This window comes from Argopecten irradians, chromosome 9, assembly GCF_041381155.1.
Source record: "Argopecten irradians isolate NY chromosome 9, Ai_NY, whole genome shotgun sequence".
In the NCBI taxonomy this organism is placed as follows: Eukaryota; Metazoa; Mollusca; class Bivalvia; order Pectinida; family Pectinidae; genus Argopecten; species Argopecten irradians.
The window spans coordinates 10,478,671-10,504,025 of NC_091142.1; the positions used below are offsets into that span (position 1 = coordinate 10,478,671).

The 25,355-nt window shown below is 34.4% G+C and overlaps 1 protein-coding gene across 2 annotated transcripts; it reads right to left on the reverse strand.

The window, feature by feature from the left end:
- Positions 1-1,494: 1,494 nt before the first annotated feature.
- On the reverse strand, positions 1,495-24,255 carry LOC138331410 (solute carrier family 28 member 3-like). Of its 2 annotated transcripts, none has more exons than XM_069279009.1 (11): positions 23,601-24,255; positions 13,959-14,975; positions 13,183-13,324; positions 11,361-11,555; positions 10,517-10,678; positions 9,551-9,676; positions 8,811-8,944; positions 5,719-5,887; positions 4,545-4,703; positions 3,852-4,032; positions 1,495-3,518 (listed from the first exon to the last, which is right to left on the reverse strand). In XM_069279009.1, exons 2-11 carry the CDS (start codon positions 14,441-14,443, stop codon positions 3,358-3,360), a joined length of 1,914 nt encoding a protein of 637 aa, XP_069135110.1. In that variant the 5' UTR covers positions 14,444-14,975; positions 23,601-24,255; the 3' UTR covers positions 1,495-3,357. The 2 variants fall into 2 exon arrangements, with proteins under 2 accessions (XP_069135110.1, XP_069135111.1); XM_069279010.1 differs by having other exon boundaries at positions 23,327-24,255.
- Between the last annotated feature and the right edge of the window lie 1,100 nt (positions 24,256-25,355).

Here is a 25,355-nt window from a genome sequence, read left to right on the forward strand (position 1 = left end):
AAATTGGTCTCTTCATTTAGTTTTTATTCATTAATCATTATTTCATTATTTTGAAACCATGATAAATATAAATCAAACAAATTAAATCAAAATCTTCCTTCAATTTACATCAACCTGTAACTAACACTGCACTCACCACGATTTTATCATTCCATAGTAAAATAGTACAATTTCAAAATTACAATTATCATTCCTTATACAGATGATAATGCTATAGCATGTTTTTTTTGCATAAATAAAAAATACCAAATTTTACTATAAATATGTCGCTTATATATTTAAGGATTAACTTGAATATATTTTTAATGTTATGGAGATATAACACAAAAATCTGAGTGTGTTTATGATGAGAGTACACTCAGATTTTTGTGTTATATCTCCATAACATAAAAAATATATTCAAATTGTTCCTTATAATTCAATTTATTAAAGATAATCTCTTCAATATTTAGAATTCATTTTGGGACTCATTTGTCTATGAAATCAATACGCCGACATCTCAGCCAATCAAAAGTAACGTTAAAGCGACGCCGTTTTTTCCTTTATGGGTTGATAAAGTAAATATTTAAGCCAATGAAAATGCTTGTAACAAGCAAAATTGAATTATTCCCATATAAAATCATTAATCATTTAAATCTTCAATACACAAACATGATTGCAAATACATACAATATGGAATGTAGATTTACCACATAAGACATAAATTCAAATTTCAACTTTTCGCATTGTCATCTTGCTATCTGTCATTGTTTGTATGATTCGGCATGGCAGCACACTATAAATATATCAGAGTTACCTCTATCATAAAAAGACACACATATTTATAGAATTTCCTTTAGATCAAAGAACCATATAGAGTTTTCGCTATCACAAGGAGACATTACCACAGTCTCCTACTACATAAGGCTTTTTTTATCAAATGTGTCCATTTTAACTTCCACGACTATCAAAACCGAAAACATCCAACTTTGTCACAAAACGTCATTCGCACCACACTTGTAACGTAGGTTGTGAGAAAGTCTGTGTGTATCTGTCACAAAACGTCACTTTCTCACAACTACGTTACAAGTCGCATTGCGCATGTTGCGAGAAACATTACAAATGTAAATCATAAAATCAAACTCATTCTTATCATTCAAACAATAGATTCATCTTAACAGTGATAGAGAAATATATTTGTTGTTTTCTTCAGCCAATTATAATTTGAAACCGAGATAACGTGCGATATTGTCGGAGACACGGTTGATTGCTCACGCTACACTTATCCACGTTGTGCAGTCAACCGTGGGTGTCGATGAAAATATCGTTAATGCCTCTAAGAAAGTCAATCAATACGTTCTTTCAATTTAGAAAAAATGTAAACCAACGTCAACATAAAACCGTACTTATGATCAAAAATATTTATATTTCTATATCAAAATAATACAATTTGATAAAGTTGAAAATCACAATTTCTTATTCGTCATACTGCTGATGTGATCGTATTGCATAACTGTAGGAACGTAGGGGGTCGAGACGAGAGAATGAGGATAGGAGTATGAAGGTAGGAACGTAGGGGGTCGAGACGAGAGAATGAGGGTAGGAGTATAAAGGTAGGAACGTAGGGGGTCGAGACGAGGGAATGAGGGTAGGAGTATGAAGGTATGAACGTAGGGGTCGAGACGAGAGAATGAGGGTAGGAGTAAGTGGATGTTATGATGATCAAGCCAGTATAGTAAGCAGTAGAAACTGCCCAACATAGGATACGAACTCGCGAACCAGAGGTGGAGGGCTTGTGGAAATATGTTGGCAGAGTGAATATTCATACATGCACACATGGTTTTAAATCACAATATCAAGAAATACACACATAATGTATGCAATATGTACGTATATTAACAGCCATACACTACCATACCATCGTTCATGTACATAATCATTAAAATAAAATAAATATAGCTATATAATTAATTAAATGAGAGTAAATATCAAAGAAGCACAATTTAACAAAGCATGACAATTTATTGACTCGTGCCCTATCCAGGCCTCGAACTCACGATCTACGGCACCCAATCGCCTAGCCAAACATAGCTGCGCCTTCTACCACTGCGCCACATCCACATCCCCCATTCTATTCGAGGCCCGGATAGGGCACGAGCCAATAAATTGTCATGCTTTGTTAAATTGTGTTTCTTTGATATTTAAATTGAGAGTAGAAATACACAGAAGCAAAACACGTATACGTCACTCGACCACTGAGGCCCCTTTTGCGAACACATACGCTTGTTGGAATGTAAAACTATATATGCAAATTTCTTCTATATATAAAATGACACATACACACGAACAGTAACAATCAAAATTGTAAAATATATCATAACATTACCATCTTATATCTTGAGGGAGGGTGGGGTCAACAAGAAAAGCCTGTAAATGACTCCCTTTTTTGGGATTAAAACAAGTGCGATTATAATAATATTAATTGTATCATCGTAATATTTATGTCATAAGCTTAAAGCCAGGTACCAAAGTATATAATGCATCGTATTCATTAATGCTGAAACGTAAAAAAAATCTCCTCAATGCTCTTCTATATTCCAACAGAATGCTGCGTCTAACAATCAGTTAATCAACATTTTCTTAGAAATCATCTGACCAGTGACTTCTCGTGTTAAAAATTGGCAGCACCATCTGAACTTTAAATCACAGAATTTTTCATGCAAGGATTCGTCGACAATATATTGGATTTCTATACTGTATGGCTACTATATCAACATTTCCTTAGTGGCATGTAGAGCTGCCCGCAATGTCAACAATTATAATGCATGTGAACCACTCTGTAATGTCTTAGTCGCCAGACAGATATCTGTCATAATGTCTAAGTCTGGTGTCAGGGCCAGAGTCTCTCGGGCTTTCCTTTATCAGGACAAATTCTTTTAAACACTGTTTCACTTCCGAAGACGTATGGCACATATATGACAAAGTTTCTCCAAAAGTAAATGTAGTTCAATGCACGTTGTGAATATTTTATAGTTACAATGTTATTACGATTGTCCAATCTCGACTCTGGTCGACGTGTATCTGCTAAATAGGGATTACGGCTCCCACAAGATTCACAAACCTGACAAAAGATTAATGTGATTCAATCAATGTTATCTGATATGATCAGATATTTCGCATAGGCCTAGTTTAGTTGAACCAGAGTTGTCTAACACGCGTAAACCAGTACCTGTAGTTGAACACCAATGTGAAAAACATCAAGCTCTGTATATCACAACCAAGATGTACAGTAAGCTAACGATGACTTCATAGGTCTACCGCCAGAACGTCACTTTTATTTTATTTGATAAAGTTGAACATCCTAAAATGACGTCATCATCACGTAGCCCCGATTGCTAAGGAACTATTAAACAATGACGATTGGTTAAATATGTCGGGTGTCAATGAGGTACCATTTAATGAGGTAGAGTTAAATAATGCAGTCACATTCGGATTTAATTCCGCCATGTTTTCAAATGGATTTCCCTGGTAAAGAATGCCTGAAACATAGAAAAGAACATAGTAATAATAACATTTATTCAATTCATTTTACTCTGGATCACAGGCGCTTGCAGATCATATAGGTATAAAAAGTTGCTGTAAATTGTATAACGGAAGAGGACTGTAGAGTTCACCAGTAGCTCCATAGGCCTACCGTTATGCTTTTTACCGCTTTATATTATCAATTGAATTGCAAGTCCCTGTGCTCTGTATTCACATAACGCACTAGCCCAAATGCTAAGTGATAGCAACTCCTGGATTGTCGAGGATGAAACTTCAACGACCAGTAGTAGTATAAGAAATCTCCAACGAAACGTTACGAAATGTTTTACCTGCAACGCACGCCGTCATGAAGCAGGCTACATTCCCGCCAACCATTGCTCTGAGCATTCCCTTGGCGTAGTCCTGTCGTCTGCTCGAGTCGGCAGCTGTGAAAGCACCAAGGTTGATTCCCATGGCGGCAATACTGCCGAACCCGCACAGAATGTAAGTAGCTATTACTATTGAACGGTCCTTCAAACAAGAAAATAATTCAATTAAAATATGTTATTGCCTATCACTAAGTTAGAAATTCTACATTTGAAAGTAGATATAGAAGGTAGACAACAATACAATAGAGCAACAAGCCAAATTTCCAATGAGAAAATAGAGTCTATCAAATGATAAAATTAAAGTTAAGACATTATCAAAACATTAAGATTTGTTTGCTTTGAAATATCAAATGGATTGTTTATATCTAATAGACTAAGGGTCAGCACAAGGTCAGGTGCTTTCATTTTCAAGATTAAAAATTCTGATATGTGTACGCCATAAGAGGTACCATATTGCTATGCCATACAACGTTGTTTCATGATTGTAAAATATTCTTATAAAAATGCTGTTATTGACTGAAAATTAACTTTCATCAGCAAACTTATATTCAGAGAATTTTGAAGCAAGAATTTGGTACCCATGCAGAAAGTTAAGTTTCTTTTGCATGTCAGTACTTGTATAATTTGAAGCAATACTTTAGTGTTTATGCCTACATTTATTTCATCGTTCTTTATCATCGTTCCTAGGTCGGCGAATGACAGAAACTCGTTGATGAATATTTTCTTGCCAATGAGTTCAGCCACTTTTCCACAGTCCTGCCAGCGAACCCCCATCACCAGGGCTAGAGGCATGAAAGTGTACGAACACAGGAACTACAATGAAACGTAAGTGAATAAAAATGAAATATCGATAATTGTTTTTAAGTCAGTACTGCGCAAATGGACGGTTCATTTACGTTAAAACTGCAAGAGCAAACTCATCACAATTTTGTGCTAAAATTACGAACCGCAAAAATAATTGCATTTACAGTTAGTTTACATTTTAAAGCTGTTATATACTTTAATTATATCGATGCTGTATAGATGTTTAGTTTCGCGAAAAGAAAATTTCGCGATCGCCTACTTAAAACTACAATTAGCTAGGAGAAACATTCGCACACCTGTCAATTTCTAACATAAATAAGCTGTACGGGTTATCTTACTTCTCATTCTTTCCATTTAATTCGCGGGTTTTTAGTTTCGCGGAAATTGTCTTGACCGGAAATATAAACAACCATGCACCATACCGAATATATTTTAACCTGTTTCTACGTTAGGTCAGCTGCTTATATTTTATCTGGTAATTTTACCACGTCTATAGACATTTCTATTTTAAAGGCCCACTACCTTTCCGAAACGGCTTTTAATCTTTAAAAGGGAATGTAAAACGAGATCGACACTTTTATAGAGTCGCAAAAGTTATTAACATCACCTTCTAAACAATTTGAATAAAATAAAAATAATTTTTAATTTTGTATTATATTTCCCGCTGTCGTCCTAATTGCCGCGCGTTAGTTGACTATCACTGCGCCAGACTGCAAAACAGCGAAATACATCTTCCCTGCTAATATACATGACACAGGAATTTTACATTTGTTTTGTGTTCAATATCATCATATGGCATCGATTTAAATTTTCTTGTGTTATTGTTGTTTTAGAAAGGCAGTGGACATTTAAAATGATACTTCGACCAGTTTAGTTTACTATGCTCCCTGTAACAAACGCCCGAAAATAATTGTACAGCATGCCGTACACAAAATGTAATTATAGGTTGACCTAAGATTAAAATCAATATCCCGAGGACATTTTTGTCATTATTCTTTTTATTTTTTTTTTTTTCTATCTTTACCTGGAACGTGAACTCTGGATGACCGACACGTGACCCCATGAAGGACAGAGAATAGTCGACGAAGGCGAGGAGGGAGATGAAAGCGATGAGATTCACAGTGACGTAAGAAATCAGTTTGATGGCTGTTAACGCGCCTGCCGAGGCAGCCTCCATAATGTTGTGCTCGTTTCTGTAGTTAAAATGACGAATAAAATTTCAACAAAAATATATATCAACAATCAATGTAAGTTTCGCTAAGTCTGACCAAACAGTTTTGTTTGTCAAAACGAACGTCAAGACTTCCCTCCATAATCTCCATCATGAGTGAGATATCAAAATATCAATGGAAGCAAAGAGCAAAGATTGTTGTTTTCGTTCCTGTAGGTAAATATGACGTATTAAGTTTTAAACGAACATTTATACCGTATAACTGCTTAATTATGATATTTCCGCGATTTCGCGTTATATTTCTATGACCAAGAAAATTGGATCCGTGAAATTTTGAGAATTGGTTCAAGCATAAATACCCTGAAGACCAAATCGAGAAAATTTTTAAACCGTTTGAATTAATTTTCTAGATTTTACTTTTTGAACGTCAAGACTTCTCTCCATAATCTTCATAGAAAAGAAGCAAAATGCATTACACAACAATTATTATAGCTACAAAATGAACACGTTTTGACAGGAGAAAATCAAAGTCAAGCATAAAATAAAACGCATACGTATACACGAAGAAATGGTTGGTTGGATGGTTGTTTATAACCCCCTACTGACAGCCATGGTCATTTATGAACGACCTTCCGTGTATCTTCCGTATGTATTGCGTGCGTGAAGTGAAGTGCGTGCGTGTTTTTTGTAGACTGCAGTATGTTTGTATTGGGGCTCTTTGTAATAGTGGAACTATTGCCCTTTATACATGTTTATTGCTATCTCATTGAAATATGCTACCAGAGACACAGAGCAAACATGCGACATTCTAATGACAATGGACAAACCAGTCGTCCCACTCCCTTTAAGCTGAGCGCAAAACAGAAACAGAAACAACCATTTTAAAGACACATTAGCCCAGTAGGCCTAAACGCCTGATGTTGGTAAATTATTGTCATTAATCAGATCTATTAGATCCGACTTTTACAAAGACAATAACTTCCATTTGGGCAAAAGGATGTTTGTGTCCCATATACAAGAAATGATAAGTCAGTAAAATATCAACAATGAATGAAATCGTTTAAAAGTCCTTGTCATAACAAGATATATTCTTAAGTCAAAGTCATCATAAATCTGAAATTAAAAACTACTCTCTAAACTCTCCAGACTGACTTGAAAAATAAAATGAAGCTCAAAGAACAATATGGCAACCGAAACAGCCTGTGATTCCATAATGTCATCATTACTGCTAAAAAAATCTGACCCCAAAATTATCGATATATGTGCATGGTATCAGCATTGTGAGGGATGATAAACTGAAAACACTTTTTTCGTGAAAACACTTTTTCGTGCGTATATCCGTTTCAAACCGAATTCGCGAAGATTAACTTTCGCCGATGTAAAAATTGAATGGAAATTCCTATCAATAAAAATGATGCAGATGTTATTTAGCGAAAGAATGGTGATTTACAATGTTTTACTCCCATATTATCGAAAAGGAGACAAACATGGAAAATAAGAAAGTATGTGTTGCTTCTGAAACGGGAATGTAAAGATATTTGTCTTCATAAATAAGCGAAAACTGAAAAATAATAGATATAACGTTTAATTAATAGAGGAACTGGCCAGAAAACGAGAGTTGACAGAACAACAACAGATTAAGGCAAGACGGAAAAACGAAATTGGTTCGTTCTGAACAACAGATGAGTGAATATTTGTCAAGTTATTCCAAACTAGTGGCAAGATACTAATACAATATCCTTCAATTGTTTCTACTAGTCAAAGGTATTAGATCTGAGGACGCAGCACAAGGACGTGCTTAGGGACTGTCGTCAAACAACAACACTAGCAAGTGTCTGGTATCATAAATACATCCCTGGATAATGACTAGTATCAAAGTAACAAATCTCATTGGAATATGCTGTCCTGATTGTATGCCAAATTAGTGTGTGTTACTAGTACATGTATAATGTATCCTATTTGCATACACCAAGAGTGATTGGTATCATATTTCCATACCGAATTAATGTCACAATTGTTTACATAATTAGATTCAATTAACAAAATTGAAAATCTAATTTTAATTTCAAAATATTTTAATGATATTAATGTCAATAGGATTGAGTATCAGGCATTGTCTAATCTTTGTGATCTTTATGATACAGATGAAAATCTAATTAGGGTTTGGTATTATAATTGCATACCTATTTAGTATTTGGCATCAATTTTTAATACTTTATAAGTGTCTGGTAATACACATGTCATAACGCCGTACATAATTAGCACCAGGTATCAAAATTGTATAACAAATTGAAATTCTTCATATAATCAGCGTCTGATATCACACCAAATGAGTATCCGATATCATTGTAACTACATAAAGTCTAATTTCGATTTTATATCTACATTTTATTTAATTTATATACACGAACCTGTTTTAATACTTCGTCAATCGAGTTATTCGATTTTCTTATTTTAATATATCGTTTTTCATGAAATCAAACATTCTCATCATTATGGATAATATTTATTTATAATTTTTATTTTATTCTATACAACGTTACAGTAACAATCATTACGAATGCGTGATTTCATCACTGCATTAACCTTTTCAAAATCACGGTTTTTTTAATTTAAATGTGCCAAAATAAGAACATTGACAGTACCTAATTCCTAAGTTAAATAAGTATATTTGCGTCATAGTTCTACAATGTATCAAATGTCTGGTGTGCAATAGTTAATATTGATATTATAATTACACACATATTGCATTTGTAGCATACAATTTACATATTATATGCAAAATTCCATTTTGATGTGTTCTGAGGACACGCGAATATAGAGGTTTTTTTCCAAATGCTGTATCAAATCTTTTTTAAAACTTTTCTCAAATCTTTATTACAGTCATCAGTTAATTAATTCCTCTAACCGCAATAAAAGACCAGTCATGTGATCAATGCTCTCACCCGACATTAAGGTTAACGTAGACATCTTTCGCCTCCCCGGTTGGTACTTCCGTTTCCGGCCAGTTCAGCTTACTCACTGCCAACGCTGCCGGGGCCGACATGAATGACGCAGTAATCACGTGCTCTGCCGGAACCTGTGTGGAGGTAAACAATGCAATTTAAAAAAGACAACAGTTCTAGGAAATTCCAAGAATCTTCATGAATCAACAACTTCAACTGCCCAAAGGTTGCATGGAATTCCCATGAGATTCCAACGAGATATCCGTTGTCAGTTTAAAATGTGACCGGTTGGGGTGTGTTCAGTCACACTAGTTTGCGCTTCATTTGAGAAGATTGAAGTAATTCAATCCACAGTAGTAGATATTCCTTGAGTCAAGGAACCTACAAGATCGCAAATGTTGGAAGATTTCATTTTTAAGATAGTTATACTTTTTTCTTGCGAAGAACAAAGTAAGTGCAAACCAAATGATGTTTCGATAGGGCGAAATGATGTTATTGACATGAGAAATACGGTGTAGTCTGTTATTTTAGCAGGGATGATATTTTCGCAATTTTGCGGGTAATTGCTATGATCATGAAACATTGAGAAATGATTGACTCATATACCTTGAAAGCCAGAAAATCTGAAACCAATATTTTTTCTCGTTTTTACTTTGAAGACCGCGAAAATGTTGACTCGCGTAAAAACCAATTTACGACCATTCATGGAAAAAGATGTACTATAATAATTCCGTACTTACCCCAAATTCTATATAGGCAGCTATAACTGTTCCGGCTACCGTCGCAAAGCCTGACGTCATCACGGCATTGAGTTCGGATAACGTGAGGTCACGGAGGAATGGCTTCAAGGCCACAGTAGACACAACCTGTTGGGATATTTAGAAGAAGTCAAGGTCAGTCAGGGTCAAGGACGATGGTTTGAGAAAATCTAGATCTAAGTGGAGCCGCTTCAGGGTCATAATGACATAATAAATTCATAGTTATGGCAGTTATGCCATAACAAGGCACATATTTTGTAAATCAATTCATCTAGATACATTGTAAGTAAATATCTTTTTTTTAATTTATTGTGTTTTTTTTTAATTATTTCATTGTTAAAGATGCTCCACCGCCGACAGATTAATTATTTTTTGTAATTTGAACTTGAAGTAAAATTAAAAGCTCAAACTTTCTATTGGTGGTAATGGTGTAAAGTAAGTAACTTTTGTAACTGAAGAAAAATATTTTATCGTCTGCTCCTGTTTTTGATAGTGAAAAAATACTATTTGTCAGCAGTGGAGCATCTTTAACAAAGTACAATTTCTACAGGGAATTTCACACCTAACCTTCGGATCAATAACACAGTGTATATGATGCTTTGTGCTTAGTAATTAGACAGTAATTATCAAGAACAAAAGTGACGAAGAAAGACATTTTATTTTACTTTTATTGATTCAATATATTGTACTGAATTGCACATTAGAATAAGCAGATATGAAATCATCAATAGCGCGAAATATTCTGCTAAAATAAATGATATTACTAACTTATATAGGAAGAAACATCGAAAAGCGTATTAGAACCATTCCAATGGTTAAATATTGTTTTCTTTCACGACAAAACTGACATAACTTGAAAATGATAAAATGGATTATTGGATACGCTACTAATCTTTCCAGATGATAGTGTCAAACTTTGTACCTCACATAGCTGGACATTGGACTCACCTGACCAATGAAAATATGAGCGGCAGTGGCGAAGGACTCGACAGGTGTGGTGTTCATTGTGAACTCGAACAATTTAGCTAAACCTTTGATGATGAACTGCATCACACCGAGGTAGTATAGTATGGATACAACGGCACTAAAGTACACAACCACCGGTAAAATCTGGAGAGAGAAGGAGAAATACGTCATTTAAGTTCACAACCACCGGTAAAATCTGGGGAGAGAAGGAGAAATACGTCATTAAAGTACACAGCTACCGGTAAAATCTGGGGAGAGAAGGAGAAATACGTCATTCAAGTACACAACCACCGGTAAAATCTGGAGAGAGAAGGAGAAATACGTCATTTAAGTTCACAACCACCGGTAAAATCTGGAGAGAGAAGGAGAAATACGTCATTCAAGTACACAACCACCGGTAAAATCTGGAGAGAGAAGGAGAAATACATCATTCAAGCACACAACCACTGGTAAAATCTGGGGAGAGAGAGAGATAAATTCGTCATTCAAGTACACAACTAAGTTACAAGTACGATCTGGAAGGAAAGAGAGAGCGTGAGAGGAATGCCTTACTCATGTTTAACTGAAAAATACATCATAAAGGTACATCAAGAAATCTTAATTTTGCTATTAATTGTCTTTTAATATTATCACAACGGCAATCATTTTTGATGATAGTTTATATCGGTAAAAATTTTAAAACGTTTTTGGCTGATTTTGATACTTAAAGCTAATTATAGAGGATTTCAAAAAATTGCTGCAATAAGGAAACTTTCAACCTGCTGCAACAATATCGGTTTACCTTGAAAGCAAACAATTTTAGCGTAACGGTGAAAAATGCATTTACCTTGAATACAACGACGTGCATGGTATAGGTTTTCTCTCCGAACACAAACTTGGACCCGAAGTCGGTGAAGGAGAGGAATTTCGCAACGCCATCCCCCATCAGTTTACAAACCTTGTAACCAGGCGGCCATCTTAGGATAATGATACCCATGATGAACTGGATTAGAAGACCCCAAAGTACTGCCCGCCATTGAACCTGGTATATAAATAAAAAAGCAGCAAATTAATTCAAAACATTAACTTGTACAGTTCAGTTGATGACAACTTGTAAAAACAACGAATTTCTATTTCTTTTTATATTCGTGTTTTTGACGTCGCGAAGACGCAGCACATGAAAGGAAAGGAAAGCTGCTTCACTCAAGCAAAGAGGTAATTTGATGCTGCCACATACATCTTACAATTGTATTGAGGGGATGCCAAACACTTTGGTTTGTTTGATTATTTTAACGTCATGTTAAAAGCCAGGGTAATGTAAGGACGGCCTCCCATGTATGCAGTGTGAAGCGTGTGTGGAGTGCGAGGTGCGTGTTTTGGGAGACTGCAGTATGTTCGTGTTGTGTCGTCTTGTATAGTGGAACTGTTGCCCTTTGTATAGTGCTATATCACTGAAGCATACCGCCGAAGCAACACACCCCACTCGGTCACATTATGCTGACAACGGGCAAACCAGTCGTCCCACTCCCTGTATGCTGAGCGCTAAGCAGGGGGAAAAACTACAATTCTTATAGACTTTGGTGTGTCTCGGCAAGGGGACAGAACCCAGAACCTTCCTCTTAGGGGCGAAAGCTCAACTCAAGGCCAAAAGTGAGGCGGTGCCAAGGGAGGCATTAGGAAAGACAAGAAGTCAGTTAGAAAGAAGGGAAAAAATAGGTTCCTAAATTTAGTCGCCTTTTCCGATCATGCAATATGGGCAGCAGGTACAATTCTAACGCCCTACCTGCAGAGCAGATGCCAACACAAAAGATCGAGATTCGCTTATATCAAACGAATAGCCTAACCGCGGAAGTGTTCACAGTGTCAAACTATGTGGGCTCAATTTTCGTGGGAAAAATACAATTTCGTTGGGATTTAAGTTCGTGGGAAAAGATCTACAGTCAAAAAGGCCTGTAATAACAGACGTCGTAATATACCGGACACCTGTCTATAATGGAAATTGTTAGGAATACCTAATAAAAGGGAATAAATTGTCGTCAAAGAGTGACTATATAAAGGATATCTCTCTTTGGCCTTCACACCTTTGTTGGAAAGCACAGCGTTTATATGTTCGTGTGTTAGAACTGTGATTGAGCGCTATGTACTATGGCCTTAGATCAAACAACAATTATATAAATCTTCAATTAAATAAAGCCGATTATTTCTGGACTTGATGATATTTCTGGTCTTAATTTAACTAACCTAGTTTCATATATAGTTACGATTGTTGAATGTTATAGCTGCAAGGTTTGTTTGAAAAATACATCAATGACACTTTTCAAATGTATAGTGACTATATAAAGGATATCTCTCTTTGGCCTTCATATCCATGTTGGAAAGCAGCGTTTATATGTTAGTGTGTGTTAAACTCCAGTGATTGAGCGCTATGTACTATGGCCTTAGATCAAACAGCAATTATATAAATCTTCAATTAAATAAAGCCGATTATTTCTGACTTGATGATATTTCTGGTCTTAATTTAACTAACCTAGTTTCGTAGTATACATTCATGTTTGTCCCTTTAAACAGATACTCTTGTGTGAGGTTGCTTCATATTTCAATTGTTGAATACACATTTCTATGTAGTTCACTACTGGTTGATAGCCATTTTTCGTGAATTGAGAGGTTACCTTCGTTGGGGCTGTAGACGTCACGAACATTAGGACCAAGAACAGAATGAGGCCACCGAGGGGAATCAGTCTCTCCGGCTCGTCATATAGGTCTGCTACCAAGTACACACCCAAGGCGACAAAAAGGAACGCCGTGAAAAACCTGAAATAAAATTTGATTTAATATGTGACATCCTTGTAAAAATTATCTAAAATTCGATTTAATATGTGACATTCTTGTGAAAATATCATAGATAATATTTCATATTCTTCCTAAAGTTATTAAAGTTGATACTGTATACACCACTCAGTATCTAAGACCGTAAAAATTGGGACACCTTTAATATAACGCTAGAATAAAAGGGCCAGCACTTAACCGAGTGATCTCCCTTTACTGTCAGAGTTCAAGAGTACAACTTACATACCCACGGTGCTGGACAGAGTTGCTACTCTATTGAAGCACCTTTCCCATTCATCATTTGTTTTACTGTAAACCAAGTTATTTTTGCGGGGAATTAATCTCGCGTTTACAGCCTAATGACTTTTTTACGACGACTTAATTTCTTAATCGAGACTTCTTTGATTCTACATCACCTGTATTTGAAAACTTTTCACGGTGATATATTTTCGCGATTTCTGTTTCCGCCCGAGAAATACACGATATAACCCGCAAACGAAAATAAGTTGTTTTACAATAGTATAACAGTTTTCCTAGGTTAACTTGTTTAGATTATGAATTTCGTAACATTAATGTAGTTTATCGTCATAAACCAGTGTAGTAATAACAAGTCACTTACCTTCCTGCCAAAATCTGTCGCTTTGGACTGACAACGCAGTGTCGTTTACGGAGAGCACGAAGAGGCGTCGTAATATGTCCAACGACATTTGATATCCCCCAGAACTTGTATATAACGATTAAAACCACGGCAACAACGTCAACGACGGTCCAGAATGAGACCGTGGCTTCATATGCAATGACAAAAACGATGTAAACGGAGTAGGCAATGATAGATGCAATGAAGATGGCATCCTTGAACCTGTGCTGTATTGATGACTTGCACTTGTTTGCTGTTTCAGAACAGTAAGTCAAAAACTGACCAAAAGTTTCCGTGATTTCCACAGGTTCACTATCATGTTTGCAATGTCCATTACGGGGAAGAGTATCCATGTTCACCACAACACTAGATGTCTCAATGGTGTGAGACTTAGACACCAATGGTTCGTCGGATCCATCGCTTGTATGTCCAGAGGCAGTGGTGCGAGACAGGTTCTCCATTGTCATGATTTTAATTAGAAAAAAACACTGTGTGGTTGGTCAGTTTGACAAGTACTGACCACAATTTAGTAAGTAGACCCTGGAAGTATCAGGTTCGGGGTCAGGTCTTATCACTTCGGCACACACAGCGGGTTAACGAAACAAGACTTGTTGTATAGTTTATCCTTTTGGAGTACAAGTTAAATACCGCCGGTGCTGGACAGGTGGGGGATGAGATAGACTCAAGGGGAGTTATATACTTCAGCAAACAATCATACGATACGGATACTGGACAGAGATAACAATTTGAACACCTATTCACCAGGTAATTGACCTTCGTATTCGACCGATATGTTTTGATGAAAGTCTGTGTGTTTATTCCAGTGATAGAAGCTGACCATGGTGATAAAACATGGAAAGGTCGGATGTCAAACGCTCCACGTGGTATCACCCAGTTTAGCTAAGAGTATGTATAACTACAATATCATAATCCATGATATACAAAATGCCTTTCGACCACGTGCTACAGGTGCGCATCGATCGCATTGCCTTCTTAAACCTGTAACAGAAAGTGTATGTGTTAAGATCTTATTACATGTTATACGGTATCAAGTCTACCTACTACAACTAGGTCGTGTCGTTATAAAGACATATTATCTCTTAGTAGAGTTTGAATAGATCATGATATACATGCAGTATGAGTAATGTTAGAAGATACAAATACAAATTACAAGTACTTTCAAGGATTGAACACAGTTAGCAAATTATTGTTAATATTTTTCACATTTGGGCTATTTCGCTAAAGTCAGCTTAAAGGCTTTCACGGTGCAACGATTTGGCGCAGTACATTTCAGATAAAGCTCTTCTAATGTAAACAAAATGCCTTTTTGATAAATTTGCAAAGACATTCAATGTGTATGTTATGTATCAGATTCGTGGTTTTCGGTCGATCCATTCCAATATCATTATCAGCCTTTTCATTTAATTTTTAAATGTATTCAAAACAGTTAGAATTTAATAACATTGCCTCGAAAGGCTGGGCATTTTAATGTGTTATATATTATATTTGGTGTTTTGTTCATTTCAGTGCCGCGAATAATTCCAGTAATACAGAATATCAGTGTAGATATACGTGGAACCAAATGGAATTAATTAACTTATTGACAACTCAGGTGTATCAAAACCGACGTTGATGTCTATCTACAGACTAGCTGTGATAACAGTAAATATTGATAAGTACAAGTATATATACTTGACAGCTGCAGATAGTATATGATATTGCAAACTTGTTGTTTAATTATGTTACTAAGAGTTTAACGAACTATACACACTTATAATTATCTAGGCAAAATACAGAGTCATTTGAATTATCTGTAGAAACTGTTTTGGTCCACTGTTCTTTGTGCTTCTGACAACAATCAATGTTAAAGGGCCACTACCTTTCCGAAACGGTTTTTAATTTTTAAAATAGGAATGTAAAACGAGGTTAATAATTTTGTATAGTCGCAGAAGTTATTAACTATACGTTTACTAGCACACTTATCATCACTTCAGAACTGTTTAATTAGAATAAATAAAATGTTAATTTTTCATAACGCGGGTCGTTTTTATGTTTCCCGCTGTCGTCCTAAATGCCGCGCCGTAATTGACTATCACTGCGCCAGACGGCAAAACAGCGAAATGATTCTCCAGTGTTATTGTATATTAGACAGGAAATCTTGCATATGTTTGGTGTTGTAACCTCATCTTAGGACATTGATATATATTTTCTTTTGTTATTAACGTTTTTAAGAAACCTTTAAAATTAGCTCCGGAAAGGTAGTGGGCCTTTAAGCACATAATGTAGAAACTACGTAATATGTCGTGATATTTGTTAAATAATATTTTTTAATTTACCTCTCCTTTACCATTCTTGCAATAAACACACAGTAATTGTTTAATTAAACAAGTCGTGAGATTTGAACACTATTGAACTGTAAACCAACTTTCTTTCGCGCAAAGATAAATATTTGAAGAAAAAAAGGTAATTATAATTTAGTTAATGATTTAAATATACTTCGGTTTTCAATCTATACATTGATAAACCAAATACTTGTCTTGTTCAAGCCGTAATTAGACCGAACACTGATATTCATAATGAATAAACCACGAAGGTAATGAAAAACTGTGCACTTCGGTTTTTGTTCTATATATCGATAGACCAAATAATTACCGCGTTCGTGCTTTATTAACACGATTTGGTAATCTTAGAAAAGATTGTTGAAAATCATTAAGTCCTTTTTATGTGTTTTTTACAATTGAAATAATAAAAAGGTACAAAATTGGCTCAGTTGAATACGTGGTTTCCGGGAGTCTTTTATGTTTTCACTGAAAATCCGTTTAAAGATGTTCCACTGCTGACGAATGTTTTTTTTTCTAAATAAAAAACCGGTGAGACGAATAATTATTTTTCTCAAGTTACAAAAATTACTCACTTTACACTATTACCATTAATTTAAAGTTTGAGCTTCTTATTTTACTTAAAGATAAAAATATTTAAAGAAAATAATTGGCACTATATGGCACTATATGGAATGAGGTACTGATTGCGCATTTAACAAAATCAAAATAAATTATTTTGAATGCATATGAAATAAATATACACACATTTAAAATACATATGATTGTTTGTTCGATAGATCCATGAATAGATATGGTATGAATGTGTGATGGCAAAAATAATAAATAAGTATTTCGAAATATGACAAACTCTACGGCCTTTTGTATATGATATGAAACACTATTTTTAATCATTTGAAAAATATTAAAGGCCCACTACCGTTCCGGAGCAAAATTTAAAGTTTTCTTAAAAACATAAATAACATACGAAAATACATATCGATGGCCAATTATCAGGTTACAACACCAAACACAATTTCCTGCGTAATATATGATAAGAGGGGAGAGTAAGTTCGCTTTTTTGCCGTCTGGCGCAGTGATGGTCAACTACCGAGTGGTATTTAGGACGACGGCGGGAAACATAATACGACCCGCGTTATGAAAATTAACATTTTAATTGTTTTAATTCAATTGTCCAGAAGATGACGATAAGTGTAGTATTAACGGTAAGTTAATAACTTTTGCGACTCTACAAAATTATCGATCTCTTTTACATTAACATTTTAAAAATTAAAAGCCGTTTCAGAAAAGTATTGGGCCTTTAATAATGAAATAAAAAAAAATGGAAGCAAATTATGGAAAAAACTGATTTTGCAAACATTTGAAAAAATATCAACGATTAAATAAAATAATTGAATGCAAATTATGAAAAAACCTTATGTTATTCAAAATTTGCTTTATTCTTTAAAAAATGCATTGACTCTAGACATCAGTTAGTCCATACACATTATACGACACCTGTGGATAATTATTAAACATTTTATTGTCCTCTCTCGTGGTTTCAGGCTGTTAAATTATTTCGTGAAGTCGTCGATATGCTATCAGTAACGTACACACCAAAATATGTTGTATTTATAATCATATAAACAAATGAAATATTCTACAGTGCTCAGAAAAAAGTGAGTGGGACGACTGGTTTGCCGTTGTCAGTATATGTAGGGGTGTACTTGTTTTGTCTTCAGTGAGATAACACTATCAAAAGCGCAAGAGTTACACTATCACAACGCGAAAATACTGCAGTCTCCCAAAATACGAACACACTTCTAACACTTCACACACGGGATGCCGTCCTTATATGATCATGACTGTTAATAGGTCGTTGATCTACAAACAAAAATAACTATATCTACCTCGTACAAGCACATTATCTGTCGCCGACATCCATTATAGTAATATTTTGTTCTGTTGGTTTGTTTGAGTTTTACGGCCCATCGACAACTAAGGTCGTTTAGGGCCAAACTACAAGTCATTATAATACACAAAACAATACCCGTTGTAGTAACAGCCAGCAAAATAGTCACTCTAATTTGTATTATGATGTAATGAATAATAATATACAATATCAGAAATAACCTATATACTAGAGAGACACTATTATAAAATTATATTAGTATCTATCCTGATTGGTTTACATGTACCAGATATTGGCGTATTTCTGTTTTGAGCTTTCAATTCTCAATATTGACAAATAACTCAATATTGCTTGTTACGAGCATTTTCATTGGGTTCCCAATTTAATTTTTCAGCCGATTAAGGAAAAAATGGCGTCGCCATTTGTAACGTCGCTTCTGATTGGCTGAGATGATGGCGTAATAATTTCGTAGACAAAAGAGTCCAAAAATTAATTTGGAATATTGAAGAGATTATTTTTAGTAATTAAGCATTGAAGTCATTTTTTTTTAATTTCATCGGGGTATGAAAGAAATTTTGTTTGCAAACTGTGAATCTGCGTATTTTCCAGGCTACTTTATAAAGTGAAATACGTATACACGTACGATTCCATTGATTTTTTCCAAGGGATTATTTTTGCAAACTCAATACGCGACGTAAATGTTTCTATTGTGACGTCACGATAACGTCGGAATTCCTTGCCAATCGCGGATTTTTTTTTCATCGTGGAATACAAAAACTGAATAGGCCAATCAGAAAGCCAGAATCGAAGAAAAATTAATTATATTGAATTATAAGGATTAATTTGAATATTTTTATGTTATGGAGATACAACACAAAAATCTGAGTGTGTTCGCGGTTTATGATTGAGTACACTCAGATTTTTGTGTTATATCTCCATAACATAAAAAATATATTCAAGTTAATCCTTAATGATACACTGTACTGTATATCTCAACTCCTCTTAAAAGTTATATACAGGGCCTTGCTTTAGCGACCACCTCTGTATAAAGACCGCCTGGTCAACATAATTAACACTATGTATAAAGACAACCTGGCTATAACGACCATATTTTCTTGGCCCTCTGTGTAGTTTTTATAGATAGGTCTGACTGTACGCATTTGTGTAGTACACATGATCATATGTGAGATATTTAGTTAAATTACTGAAAGACTACACCTACCTCCCGAAGCAAAGGTCTACCTTGATATCCTGGTGCTATTCTTCATTTTCCCCACCAATGTGTATTAAGAATTATTCTAAATCTGTTTCGAACTTTGAAACATAGCTTTGTCACCGTGTACCTTTTACCTTAAGTTTTCCATCACATGTAAATATTGGACTTTGACACACGCGTTCCCTATCAATGTGAATAACTCGTGCAACTTTCCCCATGGTTCTTCATGATCTAATATATCATTTGGCATGACACGACAATTTTCGTGTGGCCTGTCAGCCATATTCTGTAGGACTCCTCACTCATGTTGGATATATTTCAGATTCAGACGATGGTAGCATCTTTGTAAACTTTTCCATCTGATTTTTCTGTCTTAAAGTTATGTTCTTTCTATTTTTTTTCTTTTGAACCTTTTTTTTCTCTGAGTTTATCTTCCGTTGTTATTAGAAGATGAATGTCGTAGAAAATAATATATTATTTACTACAAATGAATCCGCTCTACATACTACAGTTTAAACCCAGAACCCACATACTAAAGACTTTGGTATAAACTCATAATCTTTCCATTACACAATAAAAACGCCACACTGACATACGTCAATTTAATAACGTTCACCCAATTAATGCATTTAAAATACAATTAGTCCACAGACTTTTTATTTGACAGCTGTTAGTAACTTATTGAATACCTAAAATATGTTCAAGTAAACGAGTAACTTCCTAGCAAAACTGTATCCATATTTCATAATCGATTAAACAAACGTCTTCCACAAAAGATAGGACATTCTGCAATGTACTTTTTAACGCAATTGTGTTTTAACACAAAATTGAAACGTTTAGCGCAATAAGAAATTCGCGCATTTTTTAGAATCACTGACGACATGCAGAAAGTACGATTAGCGCAATCCTACTATATCGCAAAATATCTAACTCGAAAAACGCTAAATCATTTTATCGCTTAAATATGTACGCTTAAAGAAATCGCCTGACGTTCCTGAGGAGCAAGCGTTACACGGTTCATCGATGCTATAACTCTTCTAAATTTCAATTTCAAACACTTTTATTGACAAATGTCAAACGGATTGTTTATACAGATCTTTCTCAACATTTCTTAATCAATCTATGTTAAACAAAGGGCAGTGGTGATATGCCAACTCAACAAACATCCATGTATGTTAATCTCCTCAATAGCCATAACAAACTATCATTACAGAACTGTAATTCTGTACTTCTCAGAACACATAAGGAGAATAAGTGACAGTTGTTATGACTGTGGTAATCTAGGTCAACTGTAAGAATTATGTTATCTGTTATTTGCGTCGTTTTCACGAACGATCCTATCCGCGAGCCTTATCAGAAAGAAAAAGGAATCGCCCGAGAAAATGGATGCGTTGATCACATTAAAAAAAAAATGTTTTTTTCCTTTTCTTTTTCAACTTGTCAAATGCAGGAACTCCACACATCAAGTTTAGCTTCCTGAATACCAACAATGCATACTGCTCAATATGTATGCCAGAACACTGTGTCAATTGTCTTTGCTACTTTAATTATGAAACGCCCCATTTTTGTGTACTTCTTGCGCAAAAACAAGCAAGGAATTGCAGTTGGCATGTCTACGTGATGTTCCCTTTCGAATAGTTTAATGTTTGACACAATCACCAATTACATTTTGCATAATCTTTAATATAAGAAGTCACTTTGAGACCATTCAAAGCGGAGTTTTACAATGCCGTCTTGTTTTATAATGGATAATTATCAAATCGAAAACGAGATAATATATTTCGGATTTCCTTTTCCCTTCTTTTGAATTGTTAAGATTGCATACATTCCTCTTCCGGAGCCTTCATTCCAAAATGTGTCTTTCTGTGCAATCCTCTTCAATGATTGGTTTAGTTGACTTACTAGTCTTTACGTTCTATTAACTACTAAGGTCATTTAAGGACGGTCTGCCATATGTGCAATGTGTTGTGGTGTTAATGAATGTATGTTTAGGGGGCCTCTTGTTGTGTCTCTTTGTAATAGTGATATAACTCTTGCTGCCCTTTTCATTGCGCTATCTCACTAAAATATGCCACCAAAGACATCGAACAGCACACCACACCAGGTCGCATTACCTCCCCAGTGACATAATACATGTACATGAAAGTAATATATCTCTGTCAATATACTGGTTAATGTCCTACACAGGCATAATGTCTTCAGGTAAATTCAGGTCAATTTCAGGTGAATTTTCCAGGTCAAATTTATCTGAAAAGAGCACAAAAAAGTCATTTCAGGTCAATATCTTGACCTGAAATTGATCTGAAATTCATGTGAAATTGACCTGAAATTTGCATGAATTAAGGTGACGATTTTTAAATTTTTCATATCAATTACAAATGAAATTGACCTGAAATTGGCCTGAGGTTTTTTCGTGTGAAATTGACCTCAATTTCAGGTGAATTTTCCAGGTCAAATGTATCTGAAAAGAGTACAAAAAGTCATTTCAGGTCAATACCTTGACCTGAAATCGATCTGAAATTCAAGTGAAATTGACCTGAAATTTGCATGAATTCATGTGACGATTTTAACATTTTTCATATCAATTACAAATAAAATTGACCTGAGGATTTTTCGTGTGAATTGACCCCAATTTCCTGTGAATTTGAGGTCAAATTTGTTTTCCAGGTCAACTTGACCTGAAGATATTTTGGCTGTGCACACTGTTCCAGTAGAAGTCTATTCCAACCACGTAATAGACATTTCCATATTTGTAATACTGTGCCATTCGATCAAGACTAAAATATGGAGATGTAATCATATTGAAAATAAAAATCTGTGGTAAAACTGTTTTACTCGACAACACACTGAAATCTCAATATAATGATTATATATTGACATATATTGTCAGGCGAGTTTAATACCTATATGAAATCCTACAACACTAGTATACCTTGTATATTACCCTGTACAGGACACAACCCACTACTTGGACTTTACTAACCTATCATTGAAAGACCCATTCTTGTTCTGAAATGTACACGGGCTTTAGCAAGACTATATACTGACTATTATGTAAGCCATTATATATTGTACATGCGTAGATATACAATATATAACATTGATATTGGTAATTGGACCGCATGCAATAGGTAATCTACTCTAATATCATTAGGTGTACAACACATTGAATTACGATACCATTTATTTTTGTATTGATTGGTTTAAGTACCAGGTTTTAATGAACTCAATTACCCTAGATACCAAAGGCAGCTATCGCAACAGTCTGACTAAGGATAATTAAGTCAGTTTTAAATAGTACTACCAGGTAGGTATGCATATGTCATTCATTATCAGTTTCTAGTTCAACTACAAACAAAAATCACAAATTTAATCCTTTCACACCATTGCACCCCTACAGGTCACCGTGACATAATCGTCATATTTTGACGGCGTCATGTAAATAGAAGAAAAACAACAACATATCTCCCAATTTAAATGTTTGATATGTACATTGAATACCTGTGTAGTCTACTACCGAACACGACATTCTAGTTTCTGTAATGGTTATGAGCTGATACAAGCCCATAATAACATTTTTGTATAATAATGCTCACTTGAGACGGGTAGGCTGACAAAGTGTTCTTTCTTTCAGCATATCAATTGGAGAGGCGTATATCATTTTTAAAACATACATGTAGCTATGATGCCATCCAAGTTTTAAGTAAAATTATCAAATACAATGGTTAAAGATACTCACTTCCTCTAACATATATCAGAGATTTAAATATTTTGTTTTATATTTAAATCTCTGCATATAATAATAGCATGCATGGTTGACTTTGTCATTATGTAAGAGGGAGTGCAGTATATATTGGCTATACATTACGTCTGCGATCTAACTATTAACATTTTTTATACTTACGGCTCTGTGATAGTATCTGTCTAGACTTCTTTCGAGCTACACTATACATCTCTGTGGTAACCACAGGAGTTTGACGTTCTGTCAATAATATATAGTATATTATCAGAACGTAAAGCTCCTGTGATTAAACAGTGCATTATCACATGGCTGTATGTAACATATACAGGATGTATACATGTATGCAGGAAGGAAGCTCATGTTATCGTATTGATCGTGAATCACAGCGTGTGAATGGGATATGTGTATTATTCAAACGTAAAACAATCATACATACGTGCTATTATCTCCAGATATCCACCAAAAAGTAATTTACCTGCTACAGTACTAGTAGCACACATGTCCTAATAACTGACTCGCTTGTGTAATCCACGTGATTCTGACGTTCAATAACACGTTACATGTGACGATTGTGTTCCGGTATATCTTCGCGTGTTTACGTTGGCAATGTACGAGTGTGACAAACTGGCACATGTGTGTGGTATGGACATTACCTAATCTATAATTAGTAACGCCAAATGATATTTCCATTCATAAATATCACGGTGTCTCATATAAGTTCTATTAGATAGTGTTTTATTCGTGACTCGATATGTGACCTCGGAGTTTAACCTTTGACCTATGAACTGTGATCCCTCTAGTTTCAAATATTGCTACTACGCAATAGTAGCATTGTTAGTTTGTTTATCATAACAGCATGTTGCCATTGTCTTTTTGGACTAATTAACAATGACAATACTGAAGAGTTTGTCGTTAGGTAATTATCTACAACATGCTCCAATGTGAGCGTTTCATAACGTTTTTCAATACTCCTACAGGCAATTTAAATCAAAATATTATATGCAGTTTGATGTTTTATGGTTTGATAACCAGTTTAAGCTAAGACTCTAACATGTGTTACAGCGATGATTTAAAGTTTCTAACGTTGGATTTAAAGTTTCTAACGTTGTCTTAAATGTGCCGAATAAGACATATACTCCAGGTGTTACTATAACTGTCGTTATTGCATCGGTTTTACATCACATTAAATCGTCTAACATCAAATAACTTTAAACATTAAAAGGTATTGCAATTCAACATTAATACCATAAAATACTTATCATTATTATAACATTAACTACCATAAAATACATTATCAATCATTATAACATTAACTACCATTACAATACTTTATCATTATAACATTAACTACCATTACAATACTTTATCATTATAACATTAACTACCATTACAATACTTTATCTAACATTATAACATTAACTACCATTACAATACTTTATCTAACATTATAACATTAACTACCATTACAATACATTATCATTATAACATTAACTACCATTACAATACTTTATCTATCATTATAACATTAACTACCATTACAATACTTTATCATTATAACATTAACTACCATTACAATACTTTATCATTATAACATTAACTACCATTACAATACTTTATCATTATAACATTAACTACCATTACAATACTTTATCTAACATTATAACATTAACTACCATTACAATACTTTATCTAACATTATAACATTAACTACCATTACAATACATTATCATTATAACATTAACTACCATTACAATACTTTATATTATAACATTAACTACCATTACAATACTTTATCTATCATTATAACATTAACTACCATTACAATACTTTATCATTATAACATTAACTACCATTATAACATTAACTACCATTACAATACTTTATCATTATAACATTAACTACCATTACAATACTTTATCTACCATTATAACATTAACTACCATTACAATACTTTATCATTATAACATTAACTACCATTACAATACTTTATATCATTATAACATTAACTACCATTACAATACTTTATCTACATTATAACATTAACTACCATTACAATACTTTATCTATCATTATAACATTAACTACCATTACAATACTTTATCTATCATTATAACATTAACTACCATTACAATACTTTACATTATAACATTAATACCATTACAATACTTTATCATTATAACATTAACTACCA

What these genes read in the sequence shown, in the direction of transcription:
- LOC138331410 (XM_069279009.1), bottom strand. Translation starts at nt 14,443, where the DNA reads ATGACAATGGAGAACCTGTCTCGCACCACTGCCTCTGGACATACAAGC. An exon ending in TGCACGTCGTTGTATTCAAG is followed by an intron (nt 10,679 to 11,360) that starts GTAAATGCATTT and finishes TTCTCTCTCCAG; the next exon opens with ATTTTACCGGTGGTTGTGTA. An exon ending in TAAAGAACGATGAAATAAAT is followed by an intron (nt 4,033 to 4,544) that starts GTAGGCATAAAC and finishes TCTTGTTTGAAG; the next exon opens with GACCGTTCAATAGTAATAGC.